Source organism: Chaetodon trifascialis, chromosome 23 (genome assembly GCF_039877785.1).
Source record: "Chaetodon trifascialis isolate fChaTrf1 chromosome 23, fChaTrf1.hap1, whole genome shotgun sequence".
In the NCBI taxonomy this organism is placed as follows: domain Eukaryota; kingdom Metazoa; phylum Chordata; class Actinopteri; order Chaetodontiformes; family Chaetodontidae; genus Chaetodon; species Chaetodon trifascialis.
In genome coordinates, this window is record NC_092078.1 from 3288438 (window position 1) to 3311406 (window position 22969).

The window sequence follows — 22969 nt, forward strand, 5'->3', positions numbered from 1 at the left end:
GGGAAAACAGGGTATTGTGGGAAATGATGCATTCGCTCCCTCTGGGGCAGCGTCGGACCAGGAGCACTAAAAATAAAAAGAATCAAACAGGAAGTTTTGGTATCCAACACAGAATGAAAACACTGTCTGCAGAGAGGGCCGAGCCCTCCTCCCAACTCTTTCAAGAGGGACGCATCATTTTCTGTGGAGGTGACTGACAGGACGTGTTTCAGTCCGTACTGTGTTTGGGTTTTGGCGATTTCTTGGATTCGTTCACCAATGGCCGCCAAATCATCCCAACGCCAAGGCTCGTTCACAGCCGGGCCACCAAAATATTTCTGTGGGAAAACCTTGTGACGGGGGGGAAAAACCCCCTCAGATCTGAGCTGAGTGCATCTTTCCATCCACACCCAGATCCGCCTCAGCTCCTTTTGAAAAGCTACGTGAATGCGGCAGCTTCCTCAGCTCGCCGGCGCCAGCACGTAGCCTACCTCGCCAACTTAAATCTGTCGATAAGGACGTCAATAGATGCGTCAGAGACTTCGAGCGCCTTGATTTGTGCCTTTAATGACAACGGTAATGAGAAAAACTGGTGTTCATAGGAGGGTGGATATGCACAAACCCGGAAGAACACAATATCAGTGATGGTGGGAGAAAACAATGCCATCTTTGATCTAATGCCCACACACACTCACACACACACACACACACACACAAACACACACACCTCCAAGACGAATGAGTCATATAATACACAAACAATCACAACAGTGGAAAGTCTCGTTCCTCTGCAGGGAAGAAATGTGCCAAGCTGTGCCCTCGCTTTTCAAGAAAGAAGGACGGGTAGCAAACGGCGAGCCCCGAAGAATCAAACAACCAAAACTCACGAAATCTACCAGAAAAAAGAGAGGCGGCGCAGACCTCAAACACACAAAGCGAAGAGTCTTGTTTGGGTCAGCAACACTTTCCCTCCATTCCTTTCTCATCCCTCATATGGCCTTTTTCTTTCTTTCCACACGCAAATTAACATAACGAGCCCTCAAAAGACATAAGCCATGAAAGGCAGACACGAGGGAGGCGGCGGACGACACAGAGGAGCATCTTTCCGACAGCGTGCGACGCCGCAGATACTGACGTCAGCACCTACGTCAGGAAATTCCACTTAGCGGTCGAAACTGGCGCTTCGGCGGTCTTCAGCAGGTGGATGTCTGTTTTGAGGAATGCTGTGCACACACTCACGCCGCCATTCACCCGCACTCGTCGCATAATACTAAACTGTGCTGCGAATAGGAACCTATTTGACTCCGTCTTTTGTCGCCTTTCTCCTCGGGGGTGGCACTCGAGGCTCAAGTGCAGGAATGTGCGTCATCTGTTGCGCACAATCCCATCAGCAAAGAGGGAGAAAACATGGGAAAAAGAAGCAGGCAGAGTGCGGCGAACGGGACATTAGGGAGAAGAGGCAGAAGGAGAAAAGAGCGAGGGAAGCGCGGTGAAGAGGAGACAGATAGGAGATGAAAATAAGATGGCAGCGAGGAGGCACAGGGACGCAAACTGCCGGGGCTGAGGAGCACAACCAGAGCCACAATATAATCCGTTTAGTGCAAAATGACTCTAAATATTTCCAAAATGATCTGATATTACACTGCGGCAACACCACAAGGCAGCCCCGAGATAAATATGTGCTGCGTGGCTTCGCTGACAAACTTCAAGGCAATGTGCAGTCCTCTGTGTGCGTTTGCGGGCTGAGCGAGGAAACTGACAAAAATTACAAGTGAAAGAGCAAAGTTGCAGTGATCTCCTTGTTGACAAGCGGTTTAAACTGCCTGTTTGTTGTGGGGAAGTTGCAACGATTTGTGAAAAACAGGCGTCCACGGCATCCTCTGAAGAGGAAATGGAGGTTTATGTACTGACCGTAGATTATTTGCAGTTTTTTTCAAAAAGAGCTCGTATTTTGGGAAGCCCGACGCGAGTAATCACTGCCGGCAGCGGAGTTGTTTTCCAAAACAACTTGTCACCAAAAAAGAGAGAGACCGAAAACATATACTTAATGACAAGATCTGAGCAAACCGAGGCACTTCTAACAGCTTGTGTTTGCTTAACTGAATGACAGAGCGAGTCCAGAGAGATGATTTGAGTCCCATCACTGGTCTGTTTGTGAGGCGCTTTGGAACATGGACCTGATACTGATGATGCACATCAGTTCTGACTATTACAAGAGGAGCAAAGCCTGCATCTTTTCAGGCATTAGCTTTGTCCAGCAGCAAACCGCAGGATAAACAGAGGCCCGTCAGGGGCTTTATTTATAGACTGCTATCAATGCCTGATCTATGAAAATGACTGATTGACCTGCAGGTACCAGGAGGACAAAACTGGTGCTCCTGATGCATCATGTCCAATCGATGACATGCACACTGAGAGCGAGTGGAAGCACTTTTGGATGAAAAAAAAAATGTTGCTCGGTCATTTTGCAGGTGGACCACACAGCCCATTTATTGCACTACTGTGATTTGTGTTTAACATCCTGCTGGTACAAGCATGCAATATCTTGTGCAACAGTACCTAATTTTAAAAAAAATCTGGCAAATATGAGCTAAGACCAGCAGCCCATTACCTTATCTTATCTTAGCATAAAGACTGGAAAGAGCTAACCTGGCTCTGTCCAACAATAACCACATCAGCCTGTTAGCACCTCTAAAGCTCATCAACTCACACGTTTTAGCTCATTTGTTTGATTCGTACAAGAAACAAAGTGGGAAAATCTCCATGAAGGCTACTTCTGTGCAATAAACTGTCCATGTTTTGGGGGTGAAGACGACGTCTACGGCGCTGCTCGAGGAGGACACTGCAAGTCTGTCTGACACACAAGCCGAGGTGTGCTCAAAGCACGCCGCACAGCTGTACCACGCAGTAAAACAGAAATATCAAAGAAGCAAAAGTACTCCATGTTATACGACTCGGACAGGAACATCCCTACAATAGATCACAATCTGGCAGGCGGACCCCGAGCCAGAAGTAATGGTGTCCGCTGGCAGCGAACCGCGGAGCATTATTCGGCAGACGACACACACAACACACACAGCGACCCATAACCGTCTACGTTCATCGTCCCTGTGATGGTTCAATACGCCGCCCCACGCGTGCCCTCCGCCACCCCGCCGCACACACACGCACGCATGTGTGTGCTCAGTAACTAGATACAGGTAATCAATCTTCCTCCACTTCACAGGCCCAACAATCTGTTTCCCATTAGTGTGTGTGTGTGTGTGTGTGTGTGTGTGTGTGTGTGTGTGTGTGTGTGTGTGTGTGTGTGAAACTACTGAATACACAGCAGAAGCTCTGAACTTCACTGAAAGTGAATAAAAGAAAGAAAAAAAACGGGGGGAGCAAGAGGAGGAAGGAGGGAGGGAAGCGGATGGAAAGATGAGGAGATGGAAAGAGAGGAGGAGAGGAAAAGACAGACGGACGTCTTGAGGGGGGAAACATGATGTGACGGAGCAGGAGAGGAGGAGGAGGAGGAGGAGGAGGAGGAGGAGGAGGAATGACGAATGTGAGCTGAAAAGAACAACTCCTCTCCTCCCTTTCCTCTCCTCTATCTGGTCCTTCTCCCCTCTGACTTCGTCCCTCTCCTCCTCTGACCTCCTTTTTCACCTGTCTGCCATTAATGGCGTCATCTAGAAAACACCAACAAACAAACGAACGAACGCTCCTCACAACATCTGAGAGCAGGAGGTGAACGTCCAACTGAAGGTCGAAACCCCCCCAAAATATTCTCTTCCACTGTTCACATCTTCCTACACTCATCCCTCTTCCTCTCCTTTCCCTCCTTTCTTGATCTTCACCTCCTCCTCCTCCTTGATCTTTCCCTTTACTTCCAGCATCTTCCTCTTCTTCCTTTCTCCTCCTCATCATCTCTGTTGTCACCTCCACCTCCCTCTTTCCTCGGCATCCATCGTATGTTCCCAAACCTTTCTCCATCTCCACCCATCTTCCTCCCTCATCCCTCTTCCTCCTCCTCCTCTTCTATGGGCATGTGGCAGCAGACAATAGCTCCATTGTAAGCCCTGTGCTCTCCTCCATCTCCTCCCTCCATCCCCTCCTCTTTTCCCCAGATCTATTTATTTTCACATCCTTGGTGGAGGGAGCTGTAACGACGGCCGGGTACAGAGAGTTAGAGCTAATTTGGAACAGAGCGCGGCGGAGAGACACGCTGTCTGAGCAAGACGGAGATGGAGAGACAGGAAAAATGAAGTGGGATAAGAAAGAAGGAGGGACAAAGGAGAGGAAGGACAGAAGAGGAGCTCCTGATTTGTCCGTCCACGCACACACACTCAGGGGGCTTCTGATTGAGTGCGAGCGCTGTGCGCCAAACATGTGATACACCACCATAATCCCAGTATCAGTATCAGGACTGCTGCACCGCTGGGGTTTCCATAATCTCCCTTGTAATTAGTGGTTAGAAGAGTTAGCGGTTAGCTTCTTCAGTGACTGCAAGTGGATTTTCTGTGCCAGTGATTCTCAAATTGCGGTCCCAGGACCCCCCAGCGAAGGTCACTGAAGGGTTCAGGGTGTGTGGATGTGGGGTGGGGAGGACTTGTGCTGCATCAGAGGAGAAATTTCACTGAGTTCTCTCAGCTTTGAGAGAACTTGGCATCGTGGTTTCATTTTAATCACAGTGAGGTCTTTGACTGCAGTGAAAAGCAGTTTGGACCCAAAGTTGAAGGAAAACCTGAAGGGTCTTCATAAGGTGTTGGCCTCCAGAGCACCTTCAATGCACCTTGTCATAGACTCTCCAAGCTTCACGAATTTGGTGCTCAGCTGGGTTTTGATCAGGTGATCGTGAAATCATAGAATTCACATCGTCTTCATACTCATAGACTCATTCAGTGACCCCTCGTTCCCTTCACTGACCTTCACTGGTCGACCAGCAGCAGCACTGGTTTGGATTAGGAGTGAGAAATGATCCTCTAGTGACATCTAGAGGACAGAAGCTATTAGACCCCACAGTCCATGCAGCAGCACTCCCTCTACTTCAATAAGGGGTCAACAGTTTGAGCTGCAGACCACCATCTAATGCCAACAGACAACTGACATCCACTGATGTCTGATGAAAGAAGACATGTCCTGCCAGCAATATAAAGACATTTTGATGACATGCAATACTCAGAGACACTTGGACACTCGAACATGTTGGACACGTCCAAGAATGAGGACCAGCTTTTGTGATCAGGCTGACCACGCAAACCAATCAAAACCCCAGCTTTGGTAAAAAAAAAAAAACTACTTCATGGCACATGTTGCTCTGTACTGTCACAATCACAGGAATCGACTGATCGCTGCAGCTCTAATACAAACACATTTTCTGTCATCCATCTTCACCAACTTTGCTCATGAGTCCTGAACACAGCTGCCCACTACACTCAGTGGCCATTTTATTAGGCACAACTACACTCCAAACACACCAAAACAAACAGATATTCACAATGACGAGCAGGTGTACAGCTGCACCTAATAAAGTGGCCACAGAGTGTATATTCAGCTTGAACAAATGCAGCTACCAACAACCACCAGTCCACGGCCTTTTTATATCAACATGGACTTCCTTTAAAAGCCGACACCTTCAGGATGTAACACTACAGATTCATTTCCACCTGGACGAAGCTGTGTCAGTGTCTCGTTAAGACGTTTCTCTGCACACAGGAAGTCCTGAATCACAACTCACACAGCTAATCTGTCAAATCTCATCCACACACTGCTGGCAGTGAGCTACCATGCCAGGTGCCAGTCTAGCCATTGGGAGCAATTTGCAGAACGAATGGGACAAACTGGGGATGCAGCATGTCTAAGGTATGGATCTTATGTATCAGTTACCATGTAAACAGAGGAAGTCGTGATTACTACACCAGAGACTGTGCAGCCACTTTTCTCAGAGTCTCCATCCGCTCATATGTCTGTCGTCAACCTCTCCTTCCTCATTCCCATCCCACCCCTTCATCCTGAAATCCCATGGAACGACATTCCCCAAATAATGGAGGCACACAAATAAACAAGAGGCCTCACTTTGAGCTATGGACACCGCAAGAGAACACAAAACACACAAACAGACACTCATATATAACTTCCTTGGCCTTGGAAAACAGAAAAACAATTAGGTAAGTGCTGAAAAGCACTCTGCGTGTGTGTGTGTGTGTGTGTGTGTGTGTGTGTGTGTGTGTGTGTGTGTGTGTGTGTGTGTGTGTGTGTGTGTGTGTGTGTGTGTGTGTGTGCGTGTGCATGTTCATTGACAAGCCACGGCGTCTCCTGCAGCGCCTACATGCTTGTTTACTGGCAGTGGAACCACAGAGCAACACACACACACACACACACACACACACACACACAGGCTGCTTCTGATTAACAGAGAGAGAGAAAGACATGATGGAGAACAAAAAACAATTGCTGTACAAGAGCCAGTAACACTGTGCAGCCCTTATCAGCAGATACACACACAAATATACACACACATATAAATGTACTGATGTTAGTACACACAGGTAGCACACACACACACACACACACACACACACACACACACACACACACACACACACACACACACACACACATTACAATATCTATTTGAAGGATTATCCTCTGGGAACACTGACAACAGAACATGAGGTAGAGGATTTGTAGCCATGCCAGCAGCGAAGCTCCAGCGATGGCAGCGTTCGTTGGTCCAGACCGAAATATCTCTACAACCTTGAGATGGACCGCCATGAAATTTGGTAGACAATTTAATTTCCCCCTCAGGATGAACTGCAATGACTTCTGTGATACTCTGACTTTTCCTCTAGCGCCCTCATCAGGTTAAAACGCATCAGGTTTCCGACCAAAAACCTGCAAAACGAATGTGTTGATCTGAAAATGCTAACGTGCTAACATGCTAAACTATGACTCGCGCTGTCACTGTGAGCGCGTTAGCACAGCGATGCTAGCATTCAGCTCACAGCACCGCCGTGCACGAGCATCAGGCACGGCTGCAGACTCAGTGCTGCCAGCGTGTGTGCGTCTGAAGGAGAGGATGTGTGTCCTATCTTGTCCTGTCCTGGAACATTGTGGGATGGAACAAATGCTTTTACATCAGGATTACTGGAAACTCTTTTGATGCATTTTCCACTGATGGAAAAATGTTACAGGCGTGTGAATCCTCTTTTAGCGATGCATCAGCCAACTGCGTGTGTGTGTGTGTGTCTGTGTGTGTGTATTTGTGTACCTGCTTGATGGCGGTCTCTCCTATCTTGTCTGAGTGCTTCCGGATGCTCTCCAGGAAGTCTCTCAGCTGCGACATGGCCGTGTCCCGGATCTGGATCCTCAGTTTGGGGATGTTTTCGGCCATAATGGAGCAGAAGCGGTACTGACCGGCCCTGGGAAGACATGTGTGCTCCAGCTGCTCCAACGTTCGCAGCGCCGGGTAGTACCTAACACACAAAGCATGTGAAAAGGTCCACTCGCATTATTTACTCAATCATACAGTCGACTGATTTCTTATGAGCTCACTTTAAACCTGATCACATTTGGTTTTCGCCGGTCTTTCACCTCTGACGCTAACAGACACGCAGCAGTAAAGTAACGTCCTGCCTGTCAGACGCATGACGAAAAGCGAGCAGAAAACACACAAAGACAAACACGAGCACACACACACGCAGAAACAAACACGCTCAGATACACCTCAGGGATCTTTGACAATACAATATCCCCCGAACGCCTCACTCCGCCTCACTCCACTGCATCACTCACACACTTTCTCTGGCTGCTGGCTGACCTCTCGCTGCTCTCTGAGAGCGCAGCAGCCACAGGACAGAGAGAAGTAGAAACACACACAAACAAATGACAAATTTATGACCAACCAGACTTCTGTCTACAGGTCAGGCCAAGGGCAGGGAGGGGGGAAAGACTGAGGCAGCGGCGCCTCTGTGCCAAGCGCTCTTGCTCCACCTAGTGGCCGCAGGTGAAGGAACGACAGTCAATATTTACTCATGCAGTTAATCCTCAAACGCATATGTTCATCACACATCTGTAACATGTCGGGATAACAACCTTAAAAAAACACGCTTAGCTTGCTGCCTCCTGTCGCTGCAAAGATCATCTTTAATGTTTCACTGAAGACGTATATTTTTCCATCAGTCTGTCAAACTTTCCACCATCTGCTCATCAGCTCAGGCCGCCTCCTTCGCTGCTTTTTCATCAAATTTGACAAACCTTTATCTGCAGCTTCACATACTCAAACTAAAGGTGTTTGGATTTAAGAGAAGCCAGGTGTAACGCACCTTTTCGCCCTCATCTGCTCCTGAAGTCTGCTGTACATCTCCAGCACTGAGGAAGACACAGAGATGAAGCAAACGTGACATTTCTGCGAATGTTTTATGCTGGCAGCCATGTTTGCGTGCATCTCACGCTCCGGTCGGCGTTACCTGGCAGGCAGTGCGCCAGTTTGTCGATGGTGGTCGCGATGTTCCTCTGCTGTACTCGACACTGTTTGAGCTCCTCCATGGAGCTGGTGAGCTAGAAAGAGGAGGAAGAGGAGGCGAAGAGAGCATGGGTGGGTTAAGAAGAAAGACGTCCCGATTGGACAGAATTGATATTTATGCCAACTCACCTCTTTGCCATCTTCCTGAAGACGCCTGTTGGTGTCGATCACCTGACTCTGAGAGAGAGAAACAACGAATGAGAGAAGAGTTTGGAGGATGAGAGTCTTGTGACGCAGCGCCTCCGTCCTCCTCGTCCCTCCTCACCTTGAGTTTCTGCGCCTCCCCTCGGACTTTGAGCAGCTCTGTGATGGAGTCGACGAAGCCCTGGAAGTGATGGTTACACATCTTCTCGATCTCTCGGTCGTGGTTTCTGATCCGGGCGTCCAGCTTCTCCATGAAGAGGCCATGTTCCTGACCGTCGTACACCGACCTGGACGCAAAGACAGAGAGGACAGCGGGTGAGAGGACGGCGGGACATTTACCTTCTTTTTAAATCCTCGAAGTCTGAGATACGCTTTGGCAAATTTTGATTTTACACCTAAAAACTTGATTTTTCCAGCTTTTTTTGCCTGAATCTTTATAATAATACTCATATTATTCCATTGTCTACATTTTTTTTTAAGACTTTAAACTCAACAATGATGCTTCACTGAATTTAAAGAAATATTTACTCCACCTACAGACTTCAATGTGGCATCAGCTGCAACATTAAAATCCAGTTTCAGCCATTTATTTCGATGTGTTACAAACAGCCTCACTGGATGATTAAATCATCACAGAAGGTACGACAAAGTAATTACAGAAAACCCCATTATGTCATCGAGACAGAGGAAAGATGGAGGAGAGGCATGAAGAGGTGGAGGAGAAGTCAAAATGAAAAGAAGTTGCTAACTTGAAGAGCAGTTTACTGCTTCTTCAGCGATGCTGTACATTGTTTAGCTACTCAAGAGGAACAAGGATGAAACAGAGGCAGAGGGGTGGGGGGGGCATCCAGCTGTGGAGTGAGTGCATCTACAAAATGCATCCACCAGAGGGCGATATTTCAACACTTATTTCTGTACGGTCTCAGGTCGGAGCAGCCACAAACCACAGCAGGGTCCAGTTATGATATCACATTGTGGAACAGCACAGTGAAAAGCAGCGTTTTTACTGTGCGTACAGGCTTTTTATGCTTTTCCACTCTTATCTTCAGATAAAACACCTGCTCAGGCTGCAGCTCAGGTCGTATGAAACTGGAGCACAGCTGAAGAGTTGATTTACTCACATTTCAGATATTTGTTCATGTTTCCCAGAGATGTGAACCTGCCCTCACACCTCCTCCGGTGCAGTTAGGGTCAGCTGCAGGGTCGTCAGCTGGCGCCACCTTTCACTGACGTGTGGCCGACACAGCCACAGCCCCCCTACCCAGAGATGTCCTGGCTAGGGGGGCTGTGGCTGTGTCGGCACGTCTCCCTGCAGCTGACCTTATTGGGGCGTCACAAAGTGTCCCTCCCTCCCTCCTCCGTAGCCACAGCCAGCAGCTAGCTCCTTGTGGCCGTCGTTCCCCCTGAGTGTGTGAATGGGTGAATGCTGGCTGGTGTTGTGGTCGGTAAGAGCAGAAAAGCATAATATAAACGCAGCCGTTCACCATGTACACAAAGGAAGTGAGGAGGTGCGACTGGCAGCAAACATCACTCACAGTAAGCCAGCTAAGAAACAAACCTTCACAAAGTCAAATATGTCTCCAGAGATAGAAAGATTAATAAACTGGTTTCGTGGGATGTCTGCCTGTCAGTCAAGAAACCACCAAGAACCCACAAAACTAAAAGTTTCAACACGTCTCCTTCGAAACACGGCAGTATTTCTGTGTACAAGCCTTCTCTGTATTAGTGATCACAGTTCTTCCTGTGTTTTCTCCCTTCCAAAACAACACACACACACACACACACACACACCTGTGTATGGCTCGAATCCACCACCCTTCCTCATGTTGACCAGGAAATGCCCGGCTTGTACAATAGAGAGCAGGTCTGACGCCACAAAGTGCTTTCTTTAGAGACACACACACACACACACACACACACACACACACACACACACACACACACACACACACACACACACCGGACAAAGACACTCATAGAAACGAGCCACACATCTAAAATTAATGCAGTGAGCTACGAGAAGCTTTGTGTATCCACAGTCTGAAGGACCACGGCCTTCAGCAAACAACGAGTTACTCAACCAGGTCACTCGCTGCTAAAATAAACAGAAATGATATTAATACAGCAAATGAAAACCAGAGGAGAGCATGCTTATTATTATCATAATACTCTTGGTTTTGATGACGAGTGTGTGTATCACAACTGTGGCTCAACATGTATAATCCAGATTAGCTTTCTGCGGTTCAGCGGCGTCTGAGCAGAGACAGACGCAGTTACTTCATCCTCCTGTGAAGCCTCCAAACAATAGCCGGCTTCCTGACGGAGCGAACCAGTATGAGCTGTTAGCATGTGTGTTAGCGGTGAGTTATCCTGTAGCACGGTCCAGCGAAACCATCTCAATCATCGTCTCTCAACTCTGAAACTGTGAAGCTGCCTCTTTTAAGGTGCTGAGGAGATGTTAAAAAACCTCTTACTACTACAAACTGACCAGCAGTCTATCATTGTATTTATAGTGTCCATACATCAGCTGTGTGGGCGAATGAATGAATATCCACCAAACTGTTTTGCATCTAAAATGTGAGCTAAATGGATATAAATGACTCCCAATTTTACATCAAAGTAAACATCTACAGACACACTTTGCTCTTGTCCTTCATAAGTACATAGAAAGCAGAGGAAGAAAGAGCGATGGAGGGCGAGAAAGAGGGGGAAACAGCAGGAGGGATGCAGGACTTGAGAGGAGGAAGAGGAGGAAAAGATGGCTGACTGGATGGATTTAGAAAAGTCAGAGAGCAAGGAGGACGGACAGGAAGACGTTCAAGAAAGTCATGACATCATTGTACACAGCTGTGTGTGTGTGTGTGTGTGTATGTGTGTGTGTGTCTGGGGACTGCTGGCTGCTCAACAGCTGGTTAAATAGGATCTTAACCCGCTTATGATGAGCACACCAACCCAAGTGTGTATGAATGGATATGTGTGTGTGAGTGTGTGTGTGTGCCAAGTGGAGACTGATGATTCAGCAGGGTGTGTGTGTGTGTGTGTGTGTGTGTGTGTGTGTGGGCTGTAACAGGCTTGTGGCAAGTCACTCCCTCCAATCCCTCACTAGTGCAACCCTCCAGACACACACAGTCTTCAGGCCGTGCTAAATGTCTTCAAGGTGACAGCGCTCCACTCAGAGAGAAGCAACATGGCCGACATCAGAGGACCAACAGGTGTGGACGACACAAATCCCAACCAGGTTTCAGACAGACGACTGAAACTCATCAGGTACCACCAGGAGCACGGCGGGACCCTCATGGCCTTTAAAACACAGGGAGGACGAGGCATCACAGGACCACCACCACCTAATTGTCCATAATAGAAATGTCTGAGCTGTCCCATGCTATTCAAAGGACCGCCTGCCAGCCAATCAGAGACAAGCATTCTGCACGGCCATGAAGAAGAAAACCACATAATGAGCACACACACAAAGATTCCCTGTCATTAATGGCTAAATCTGACGAAACTCACCAGCTGCACGCTGTCGAGCAGGGTGGAGTTCAACACACACACACACACACACACACACACACACACACACACACACACACACACACACACACACACACACACACACACACACACACACACACACACACACACACACACACACACACACAGAGGGAGCTTCATGAAGTTGTTGACTGGGGTTTGTCTTGTTTGCAGCAGCATGGCTGGAGCGGACTGATTAGATTGGCCGACGCGGCGTGCAGCGCACCTTGAGGTGAGCTCAGCCGCAGACGAACACAGATAAGAAACACGAGGGGTTGAGACGCACTCAGCTTTTTCTGAAGCAAAGCGCACGAGCAGCACGATCGCTCAGCGACTCACGCTGAGGTCAGATCCACTGAGACGACTGATGGAAAGCTCTGTGTTGTGACAGCGTTCGGCTGAAAACAGCATGGACTCCATCGGTGCGACTAGTGCCGACATGTTCAGCCGATTTATGAGCCTGATACAAACCCTCTCAGACCGATCCTCTGTGAAATACTCGCGGTTTTAAATAAAGTTGTGTAAACAAATGAAGACACCCCCGCAGGCGCTCAAACTCTGAGCGGCTCGTCTTTTGGAGATGGCTGCTCTTGCGGTGATGTAACTTATATCTGATAGCGACACGACCCGACAGCCACGCAGACAAACCATGCATGCACACAGGAACAGAAAGACGTGTGTGGCTGCGTGTGTGTGCGTGCTGTGTATATGTACAGTACGTGTGACAATCAGTCACGTCATTTCTGTCATTTCTCTGCTTTGTCGTCCATTTTGCCTCCAAAATTAAATCATTTCACAGCCAACACCGAAAAACTCAAACAAGTCCAGAAAGATCTGATTTCGTGACACAAATTCAGGATGTGAGCGAGTGTGAAACAGGTCACAGCCCGTCCCTCTGTTCCTGAGTGACGCTGCTGAATAACGAACATTATGATGTCACAGTGACGCTGACCTTTGACCTTTGGGATGTTAAGTGTCATCACTTCATCATTTATTCCTGTGAGACGTTTGTGTGAAATCTGGTCATAAATAGTGGACAAACTTGAGTTATGGGATGTTCATGAGAACGTGCGTCAGTCCAGCTGTCACTGTGCAGCCTCTACAAGTCTGAAAATCGTACAAACTGCTTGTTTTGTCCGACCAACTGTTGATCAATTCATCATTTACTGCTTTCAGTGTGAATTTAAAGCCCCATAACAAAGTTCAGCCACGACAAATGACTTCATCTCAGTTTAAGTTGGATAAACGAAGACGAGAAACGAGCGCTTCACAGTCACAACAAGCATAAACACAACGAGCTGCTGTGGAGATCAGTTACTGACTGATTACTATCATTTTTCCGCCTCCATATCGTGGCAAACACAGTTATACAGTTAAATACAGTATCATTTCCAACTCGTCCACGCAGACAGCTCCAGGAGCTTCCTGTCTGTAGGTGAACGTTCGAGTGGAGGGAGGGGGCTGACTGTTCAGCTCCTGTCAGATCCATCCTGAGCTGCTCAGCTGTCAGCGAGGAATGCTGCAGCCGGCCTCGACCTGCACGCTGCAGGAACACACACACACACACACACACACACACACACACACACACACACACACACACACACACACACACACACACACACACACACCTCAAACCCTCACTGCCAACCTGTTTTTCCTGGGAGTCTTAGCTCTTAGGAAAGATTCCTTATGACTGAAAATACATTTAAACTAATCAATGTTACGCTAAATGACCCCTTTTATTAGGAAGCATCTTCTAAAAAGTAACACTGCTGCTCAATCAGAGGTCAAAATAAGGCCTTAAGTAAAAGAGGGCTGCGACTACATTATCAATAAATCCACAATTTATTTTTATGATTAATAGTTTGGCATTAAAAATGTCAGAAAATAATGAAAAATGTCCAAAGATACTGAATGAACTATAAAAGAAACCTAAAAAATAGTCCCATTTGAGGAGAGGATTATCAAAACCATTACAAATTAACTTTGTGTTGATCAGCTAATTGATTAACTGATTTCAACTCTGAAGTAAAACATACTGCACGCCTCACACACACTGAAGTAATGCTGAAGTGATCCAATAATCATTTCAGGCATTTATCAAATAAAAATACAGAATATTTAATGATTACAGGCACAAAAATGCTCAGAAATATTTTGTTTTTCTTGATTTGAATAAAGGGATTTTTCATTTTGATCGAAAAATTGTTCCAATCAATCAACAGTGAACAAACACAATTTCTGAAACAGGACAAACTGAATAATGAAGTCACCACTGGCCAGATGTGACTAACGACCCCATATTTCATAATTCTCAGCTACTATTTAAGTCAACAAAAGTTATTCATTGTTTTGTTATTTCCCATCTTTGGCTTCGCAGACTGATAAAAAGAAAAACGTCTATTCGCACTAACAGTTTTATCTCTGCGGCCCACATGCTGAACATTAGAGGGATCACAAAACTTTACAGTCAATGTTGGTTGATAAGGAATAAAAACAGCATCAGAGCTGCTCATGCTGTTCTGGTGAGATCCTCCAAAAACTATTTTTAACAGTTTATCATCTCTAACAGTCGCATCCGTCGTCAGCTGATATATTTCGTATTAAAATGCCCGTTTCAAACATCCCTCTGGTCTTAATATAGCTAAAGATGTAGCTGACAGTTCCAAACATAGACTGTGCTGTTATTTTAAGGGTGTGTGAGCGGTTGAAGTGGAAACACTGACATCGGGCAGAAACAGGAAGCTGGAGGCATGATGGGTTGTGAATAGACAGAAAGATAATAAACTTGCTCATCATGCCACTCAGCAGGACACTCAGGGGAGAATGTGGCAGCCAGAGGTGTCACGCAACCTTATCAAGTCATGTGGATGTCAAGAAGGCCAGTACACACACTCGGACACACACACTTCACTGGGCTTGCTGAAGTCCCATCAGACACGCTGACCGGCCTAAATAACAAGCTGAAATAGGTCTAACTATTTGGAGACAGTGATCAACACTGGGTGACAAGAGGAAAACACATTTGCTGAAGTACAAACACACACACACACACACACACACACACACACACACACACACCTTTGACAAGCCTCCAATAGCCCAGTTCCTCTGCTGCATTTCCCTGTTCATTCATTACACATTTCCTCTTTGGACAATCAGCTCCAAGCCCGCTGGCCAAGGACGCCGCTTCTTCCAAGAGGAAGAAACCAGGATAAAATTAACATCAATCAAGGTAATTTTTAAATGTCAGGCTCATAAGAACACCAAACCAGGCTGCCTCCTCTCTGTGGCCTACAGAAACAGGGCTCTGACCCACTTCAGGTCCACAGCCAGCTGATGCTGCATGCAGATCACATCCTCCCCGCTAATGAGATGTGAAACCATGCAGCCAAAACGCACTCATTCAGTCTGAAAGTGCAGCTTCCACTAAATTATTGAGCAACAGCCTGAACACTCAGACACATGACCAGCATCAGCCAGTGGGGTCGTGGGCGATGTCTATTTACCACCACCCCAAATGATACCCCTCCAGATTACCCCAGGGGGATTTAAACTGTGGCTCATTCATTGTGTGCGTGGGCAGCGCTGCTGCACTTGACACTCCTTGTATATCTTTGCTGCTGCGAACCACTGAGCGGGCTAAGTGACTATAACTAGCCGAGAAAAACTCCTCCAGACAGGTGAACCGGCTTCATCGATAAGCCCCGGAGCCAGCAGACAAACAGAGAGCCCTTAGAAACCACAAACAAGCTCGACTCCCATTGTAAGCTCTGACCCCAGTGAGCAGAATGTCAATGAGTTAGCTAAGTTAGCTAACGTTAGCTTAAGTTGCTGAAATACCTCCGGACGAGTTGACAAACTTTGGCGACCAACATAAAAGGTCAATGTCGGGTCAAAAACGTTAGGCCACCCCAGACAGTCTTGACTCACCGTGTAGGTTTGGACGCCGGTGTCCATAATGTAAATTAGCTAGCTTTTGTGTTTGCTAAAGTTAGCCGGCTAGCTGTCCGATAATGGACACACGAACGTTAAAGTTTTGAGCAAGCTCCCGGAGCCACGGAGAAGTTGCTAACTTGGCGCTAACCTCAGCTAGCCACTCTCCCTCAGCTGGGTGACGCCGCGGGTCCGACCGCTTTCGCGGGGCTGGCCGGGACAGTCGCCGCGGACTTACTTACCGGAGGGTCGGCCCGATACAGTTGGTGTCTGTGCTCTCGATCTCCCGCAGGATACGCTCGTGTTCAGCGGCTGTCTCCACACTCGCCATCCTGCATGTTGCTCTGGACGGTTCCGAGCCGAGCCGAGCCGAGCTGAACTACGCCGAGCTGAGCCGAGCGGTGCGGACTGGCTGGGCTCCGTACGTCATGCAGGAGGAACCGGAGGGTTGGTTCGATGTGTTTACAAAGCAGCCCGAGTGAGCGGGGTTTCGCTTGTTTGAAGGGGGTCATTGATGTTTCATGAGGGCGGACGCAATAATAAACACCTGTATGAGCAACATGTTTAATGTCATTATGTTTAAAGGCGATTTGATTTGAGTCGTTAATGTAATTGAATAAATAAATACACTGAGTTGAACCAATTACATTAATTTAATGTCACATTAATTTAATGTGACTGCACGGCAGATTAACGGCAGATTTAAGAGCTTTCAGTTAAATATTGTCAAATATGTAAATATGGCGACATTTGCATCACTATTAAACACCTGTGCTGACATTAGTTTGGTCCACAGAGGGGAACACAGAGCGTTTAGCGGAATAAAATACTCTTCACTGTTGTTTTATTTCAATTTTCACCGTGTAAAAGTTTTTAAAAGTACAAAAAGATCTTGTTTGCCACACATACGCACGCGCACACAAACACTGTCAACAACAAATGGCAGTTGCCCACGCTTTTATTTTGTAGATAAACCCGCTTTACATCCGGTTTCATGCTTGCGCAATCTGGCTGCTTAACTCTTCTGGTTCAACCTGCTGTCGGAAGGAAAAAGAAGCAAGAAAATTTGAAATGGAGGTAAAACTGAATTTGAGATATTATCGAGCATCAGTGAAGACCAGTGAGTCTCTGTGATTGTGAATTTGTGCTGACATGAAGGAGCACAGCAGTGTTTGGTCAGGATGGTTGAGTTAGCTGCTTGGCACACTTGCTAAAGGATCAGAGTCCACTGCAGCGATGACGGGCCCGAGGGAAAAGCTGCAAATCACACCTTTCATACTGTCATGGTGCTGCAGATAAAACTTTACTGTGCAGCTTCTGTAAATGTGCCATTTATTACATGTTTGATAATGTCTGACACACACACACACACACACACACACACACACACACACACACTTCAGTAGAAAAGCACTCATTGTGCAGGCGGTGTTATTGTTATGACTGACGAGCATGCACGCGCTCTCGCTTCTCTCTCAGCCCAAAAAGAAGCTGATAAACTCAGCGGACAGCTGTGTGGACGAGGCTCTCTGCGGCCTCGTGAGGGCCAGCGGGGGCCTCTCTCTGCTGAGGGGCCACAGGGTCGTGCTCCGGTCTGATCTGGACGACCTGAAGGGCAAAGTGGCCCTGCTGTCTGGAGGGGGGTCCGGACACGAGCCGGCACACGGCGGTAGGACTTAAACATATTAAAATGGGACACTGAGCAGCTTAAAGTGTCTCAGCTCTTCCTTCTTACATCCCCTCCCTCTGTCTCAGGTTATGTTGGGGCAGGGATGCTCTCAGCGGCTGTGGCAGGTGGAGTATTTGCGTCTCCACCCCCCGCCAGCATCCTGGCTGCCATCCTCTCACTGCACAATGCAGGTAATGTCCTCCAGGGCCTTTTCTGATTGCTGTGTGTGTACTGATCAATGTTCAGTCTGTCACTCATTAAAGACACACACAGCAGTTAACTGAAGGATGTCCACCCTCCGCCCTCCTCAGGAGCCTCCGGAGTCCTTCTCATCGTGAAGAACTACACCGGCGACCGCCTCAACTTCGGGCTGGCTGCAGAGCAGGCCCGTAATCACGGCGTTGAGGTTGACATGGTGATAGTTGGAGAGGATTGCGCCTTCGACCGACCCAGTAAGGCCGGGAGGAGAGGCTTGTGCGGCACCATCTTCATACACAAGGTGAACGGCGACAGGTTCAGTGAACGACGTCTGTAACTCAAGGTCTACTGACTGACTTTCAACCTCATTGTTTGATGCTGGGGGCAGCAGAGGCCAAAATATCCTCATTTTTACTTCCTAGTACGAGTCGAGGTCCAAAAACACTAGAGCCTACACTTCCCATCATGCAACTCAACCATACAGATGTTTTTTTTTTGTCACTGAAAATGTTTAAAAATCTCTGTCAGCTGGCAGGTGCTCTAGCAGAAGAAGGCTGCTCATTGGCCCAGATTGTTTCCACGGTGACAGAGGCTCTGAAGGGGATTGGTGAGTGTCGCTCTCAGAGTTTGATGGACACACTCGGACGCCTTCGTTATTTAACGGTGTGTGTGTGTGTGTGTGTGTGTGTGTGTGTGTGTGTGTGTGTGTGTTTGCAGGCACGCTGGGGGTGAGTCTGTCTCCCTGCAGCGTTCCAGGATGTCTGCCGTCCTTTGACCTGCCGCCAGGAGACATGGAGCTGGGACTGGGTGAGCGACGATGAGGAGGAACTCGTTAGTCAATCACAGATAATTTGAAAATTCATCAAAATAGTAAAATGTGAACCAAAAGTGCGTTAAGATGGAAGAAGGACAGAGCGAGTGGGGTGAATGATGGGAGGGAACTGTGGAAATGCTGACGGTGTTTTCCGTCTTCTTCAGGAATCCACGGCGAAGCTGGAATTAAAAGGTCAAAGGTGATTCAGATTCAGCCAGTAGCAGCCCAAACCTGCTGTGTGTGTATCCTCTGTTTCTGTTTACATTTATCTGTCATTGATCAGGTGGCATCCGCAGACGAGGTGGTGAAGACCATGATAGATCACATGACCAACCCTGACAGCCAGTCACACCTGCCTCTTCAGTCAGGTGCTCTGAGTTTAACGTCTCTTCTTTCAATGCGACGCCGCCGTTCTGCCTCTGATCTCAGTGTGTGAGTCTTCTGTCCCACAGGGGACAGTGTGGTCATGTGTGTCAACAACCTCGGGGCTCTGTCCTGTCTGGAGCTGGCTGTGGTCACTCGAGCGGCCGTCATCTGTCTGGGTGACTATGGGTTCATTTGCTCATCACATTACAGCACCGGGGACCCGCAGAGCAAGGCAGCAGCAGCTGAAGGCTCTGTTTCCAAAGTTTTCTTTGTCTGGGATTGTGATTGGCGGCTTCTACGGTTGCAGAGAGCCACGGTGTGGTGGTGGCCAGGGTGATGTCCGGGTCATTCATGACATCACTGGAGATGGCGGGAGTGTCGCTGAGCCTGATGAGGACCAACCAGGAAACACTGAGACTGTTTGGTGAGCGAGCGCGGACGTCACACATGTCTCCGTCCAAAGGTAACAAAATCTACTTCAACACCTCTGTCCCATACAGACGCAAAGACCAGCGCCCCCGCCTGGCCGAACCTCAGCAGCGTGCGTGTGAGTGGACGCAGCTACATGGCATACCCTCCGTCCGCGGGGACGCGACCACAGGACGACACAAACTCTGAAGGTTAGAGTCCCGTCCCGCCTTCTGTGGAACGTCTTGTGTTGATGTTAGATAAGAAAATATGAGTGAATGCCGTGTTGTTTGTTTCTGCCAGGCCCGCTGAGCTCTGCGATGCGTGACGCGTTGGAGAGGGTTTGCTCCACCCTGCTGGAAAAGCAGGAGGAGCTGAACTCCCTGGACCGTGCGGCGGGGGACGGAGACTGTGGACACACTCACGCACAAGCTGCTCGAGGTAAGAAGCGTCAACAGCAGCTGAGGACGAAGAATGCATGATGAAGAATCTCAGGAACAGACTTTAAAATCCTGAAAATTCTCAGCCATTCAGGACTGGCTCCAGGATCACGTGGTCCCTGGTTGTCCTGGGAAACTGCTATCCATCCTCGCTGGATTGGTGCAGGAGAAGATGGGCGGGTCTTCAGGAGCGGTTGGTTTCCTGCGTTTTGACATTAAGCGATAACAGACACACAAAGACACTCACACACTCATCTTCATGCGTCTTCCAGCTGTACAGTCTGTTCCTGACTGCAGCGGCCGGTCATGTGACTGAGGGGCGGAGCAACGCTGCAGCCTGGGCGAGTGCAATGCATGCTGGGACACAGGCCATGAAGAGGTGCGCGGCTGTCTGTCTGCGTTTATTTTCATATACCTGCTTACACTGGTGTCTAAAAACTAGTTGTTCTCAGGGTTTGTCATTATTTTTGTCATTTTATAATTAATTAAAGAACAGTTTCTCGATAAAGGTGAACATGTTCTGTCGACTGTCTTTCAGATACGGTGGTGCTGACACTGGAGACAGAACCATGGTGAGAGGGTTGATTTCTCATTTTTCAGCTACTTTTATTATTTCCTGATTTATATATTGCTTGGCCAACACACATCTCTGTCTTTGTTTTGCTGCCCGTCCAGCTGGATGCTTTGTGTCCTGCTGTGGACGAGCTGATGAAGCTAACTGCAGCACCCCCTGGTGGACAGATGGCTGTTCTACAGGCTGCTGTTCAGGTACATTAACGTGCTTTCATCGTCAGGCTGCTGCAGAGCGAGTTCATGTTTCCCCTGAGCGGCCTTTTCTTCTGTCTTTCTTCCCTCTCTCTTCCCAGAAAGCGGCCTCGGGGGCGGAGTCGACCCGTGATCTCACGGCGAGGGCAGGGCGAGCCAGCTACATCGCAGCCGAGCGGGTCACCCTGCCCGACCCCGGCGCTGTGGCCGTAGCCGCCATCTTTAGAGCCGTGCTGGAGTCGCTGGAAGGGCAGAAGTAATCCAGCTAATAGCATCTGAGCAGACTAAAACGACCACGACACAGTGACAGAAAAAATAATGTGACTAAAGGTTCACGGTGAACCACCACGAAGCACATTTCAAGCCTTTCCAAGCTAATTTTCATACTATGCATTCAGTAAACAAGCAGAAACTTGGAGCCTGAAAGACAGAAAGCTGACGTATGCATACAGAAGATTAAGTAAATGGTCAAAAGCAAGAAAGAAAAACACTGGTATGGTTCTTTAAATGTGATTCACAGGTTCAGAGATACTGTTAAGGTTTAGCAAGACTTGAATAAAATTAGCATCGTTAATGTGAATGATTGTTTTGCTGAACTCAGCGTTTCAGTGCTTGAATCCTGAACTGAACATTCCTCGTGACAACTGATGAAATGCAACACAGAACAATTAATACACAGAGATTCGTGCTAATGGTGTTTGTAGACATAAGCTACATTTTCACGTGTTATTCTCTTACAGCTAGACGTCACACAGCCACAGTGTACACTGTATGTCAGACATCACTAATCAAAATCTGATTACTGATTTTGAACAGTTAATTTTACTAATCTAAGGCGCACTCCAACTGGTTATGGTTTTATGGGAGACAAATTTAATAAATAATGGTCAAAATTGAAGCAGCAGAGGTAAAGATATCCCTAAAATAGCCTAAAAAAAAGCCTCCCTGCCCAGTAAAGTTGGCCCCCAGTTTGCTGCCTGATAAAAGTTTGTCTCTGATTTCTGGGTGTAAAATAGCCGGAGTGCTCCTTTAAAACCACTAATATTTAATGATTTGTCATCTTATTTCTCTTTCATGTGCAGCAAATTCTAACCAATAAAGTAACTAGAATACTGTATTTAATATGTGCATGTGTGGTTTTTACTGCGTGCCAGTCACTGTAGTTCACACAAGGTCAAAACTCAGTGAGACTGGAGGACTCCCACACACACACACACACACACACACACTCTTAAAAGTTGATCATTTTTGTGATTTTTTTCTCTCTTTGGTTCTGACTGAATCGTCTGCTGATACCGATCTTTCTCTTATTTCTCTCCTCTTCCTTTTAACTTTCATTTCTCTCGACTATAAATGCTGTAAACCCAGTACACCGACTTCCTGACACACATGCAGCATTGCCTTTCAGGCTTTGAACACACCCACACATCCACGTACATTATAAACCTGCTGCAGTACAAACACTTGCTTTCAGTTTTTACAACTCTGCTGATCAAAGACCGCAGCAAAGGTAATTTTCTTCTTCTTGTAATGTGTGTGCACATGTGGATCTTTACCTGCTTTAAAGTTGTATAAAGTGTAAAAATTCACCTGTGTTCCCCTTAGAATGAGATTTATTTATATCTAGACAACAGACAGGGTTAATTTGTCATGTACTTAACACACAGAAGGCCGTCAGTGACTGTGAAACGACTGCTGGCACAACATTTTCCAGGATTTGACCACAAGAGAATCGAAAAGGTTTACTTTGTAGTTTCCATCCTAGTGTGGGATCATGAGCGTTCATTATTATTGGGTTCAGTATTTATAGTGAGCCAGAATGTATAAGATCGCTTAGTTTATTAATTGAGTATAGATGAACTTGTTTAAGGTGGAGAACTTATGAAGATTTGCTCTTTTAAGCAGTTTGTCAAAAGAAAAGTTCGTCATTCTGAGAAATAAGCTTCCTCACCGTCTTGCTGAGCGTCAGAGGAGCAGATTGATACCACGCTCATGCTTGTATGTTAAATATGAATCTACAGTCCGTTAAACGTTATCTTAGCTTAGCATAAAGACTGGAAACGGGGGAAACAGCTAGCCTAGCTCTGACTGAAGATAACTAAATCTGTTTACAAGCACCACTGATGTTCTGATTGGTGTAAAAATGACAAATCGCTGTTCTATGGGGAATATTTTACTCCTCGGTTGCAGAGACAGTTCATGTAAAATGG

The 22969-nt window shown here is 47.3% G+C and overlaps 2 protein-coding genes across 3 annotated transcripts in view; one reads left to right on the forward strand and one right to left on the reverse strand.

The window, feature by feature from the left end:
• Positions 1-16508, reverse strand: part of exoc6b (exocyst complex component 6B) — a 72491-nt gene extending 55983 nt beyond the window's left edge. The window contains exons 1-6 of the mRNA XM_070993086.1: positions 16342-16508; positions 8751-8916; positions 8615-8662; positions 8430-8520; positions 8286-8331; positions 7232-7436 (exon numbers count right to left, since the gene is read on the reverse strand). Of these exons, the coding sequence (XP_070849187.1) occupies positions 7232-7436; positions 8286-8331; positions 8430-8520; positions 8615-8662; positions 8751-8916; positions 16342-16430 (645 nt within the window). The 5' untranslated portion in view covers positions 16431-16508. The remainder of the gene's footprint in view (positions 1-7231; positions 7437-8285; positions 8332-8429; positions 8521-8614; positions 8663-8750; positions 8917-16341) is intronic.
• A 585-nt stretch (positions 16509-17093) lies between these two features.
• On the forward strand, positions 17094-21875 carry tkfc (triokinase/FMN cyclase). Of its 2 annotated transcripts, XM_070993088.1 has the most exons (17): positions 17094-17176; positions 17579-17768; positions 17855-17959; positions 18080-18267; positions 18495-18573; positions 18684-18773; positions 18945-18979; positions 19064-19148; positions 19233-19322; positions 19454-19570; positions 19647-19766; positions 19858-19995; positions 20081-20187; positions 20267-20373; positions 20533-20566; positions 20670-20762; positions 20861-21875. In XM_070993088.1, exons 1-17 carry the CDS (start codon positions 17171-17173, stop codon positions 21017-21019), a joined length of 1743 nt encoding a protein of 580 aa, XP_070849189.1. In that variant the 5' UTR covers positions 17094-17170; the 3' UTR covers positions 21020-21875. The 2 variants fall into 2 exon arrangements, with proteins under 2 accessions (XP_070849189.1, XP_070849188.1); XM_070993087.1 differs by having other exon boundaries at positions 17113-17176; positions 18945-19148.
• Positions 21876-22969: the final 1094 nt, after the last annotated feature.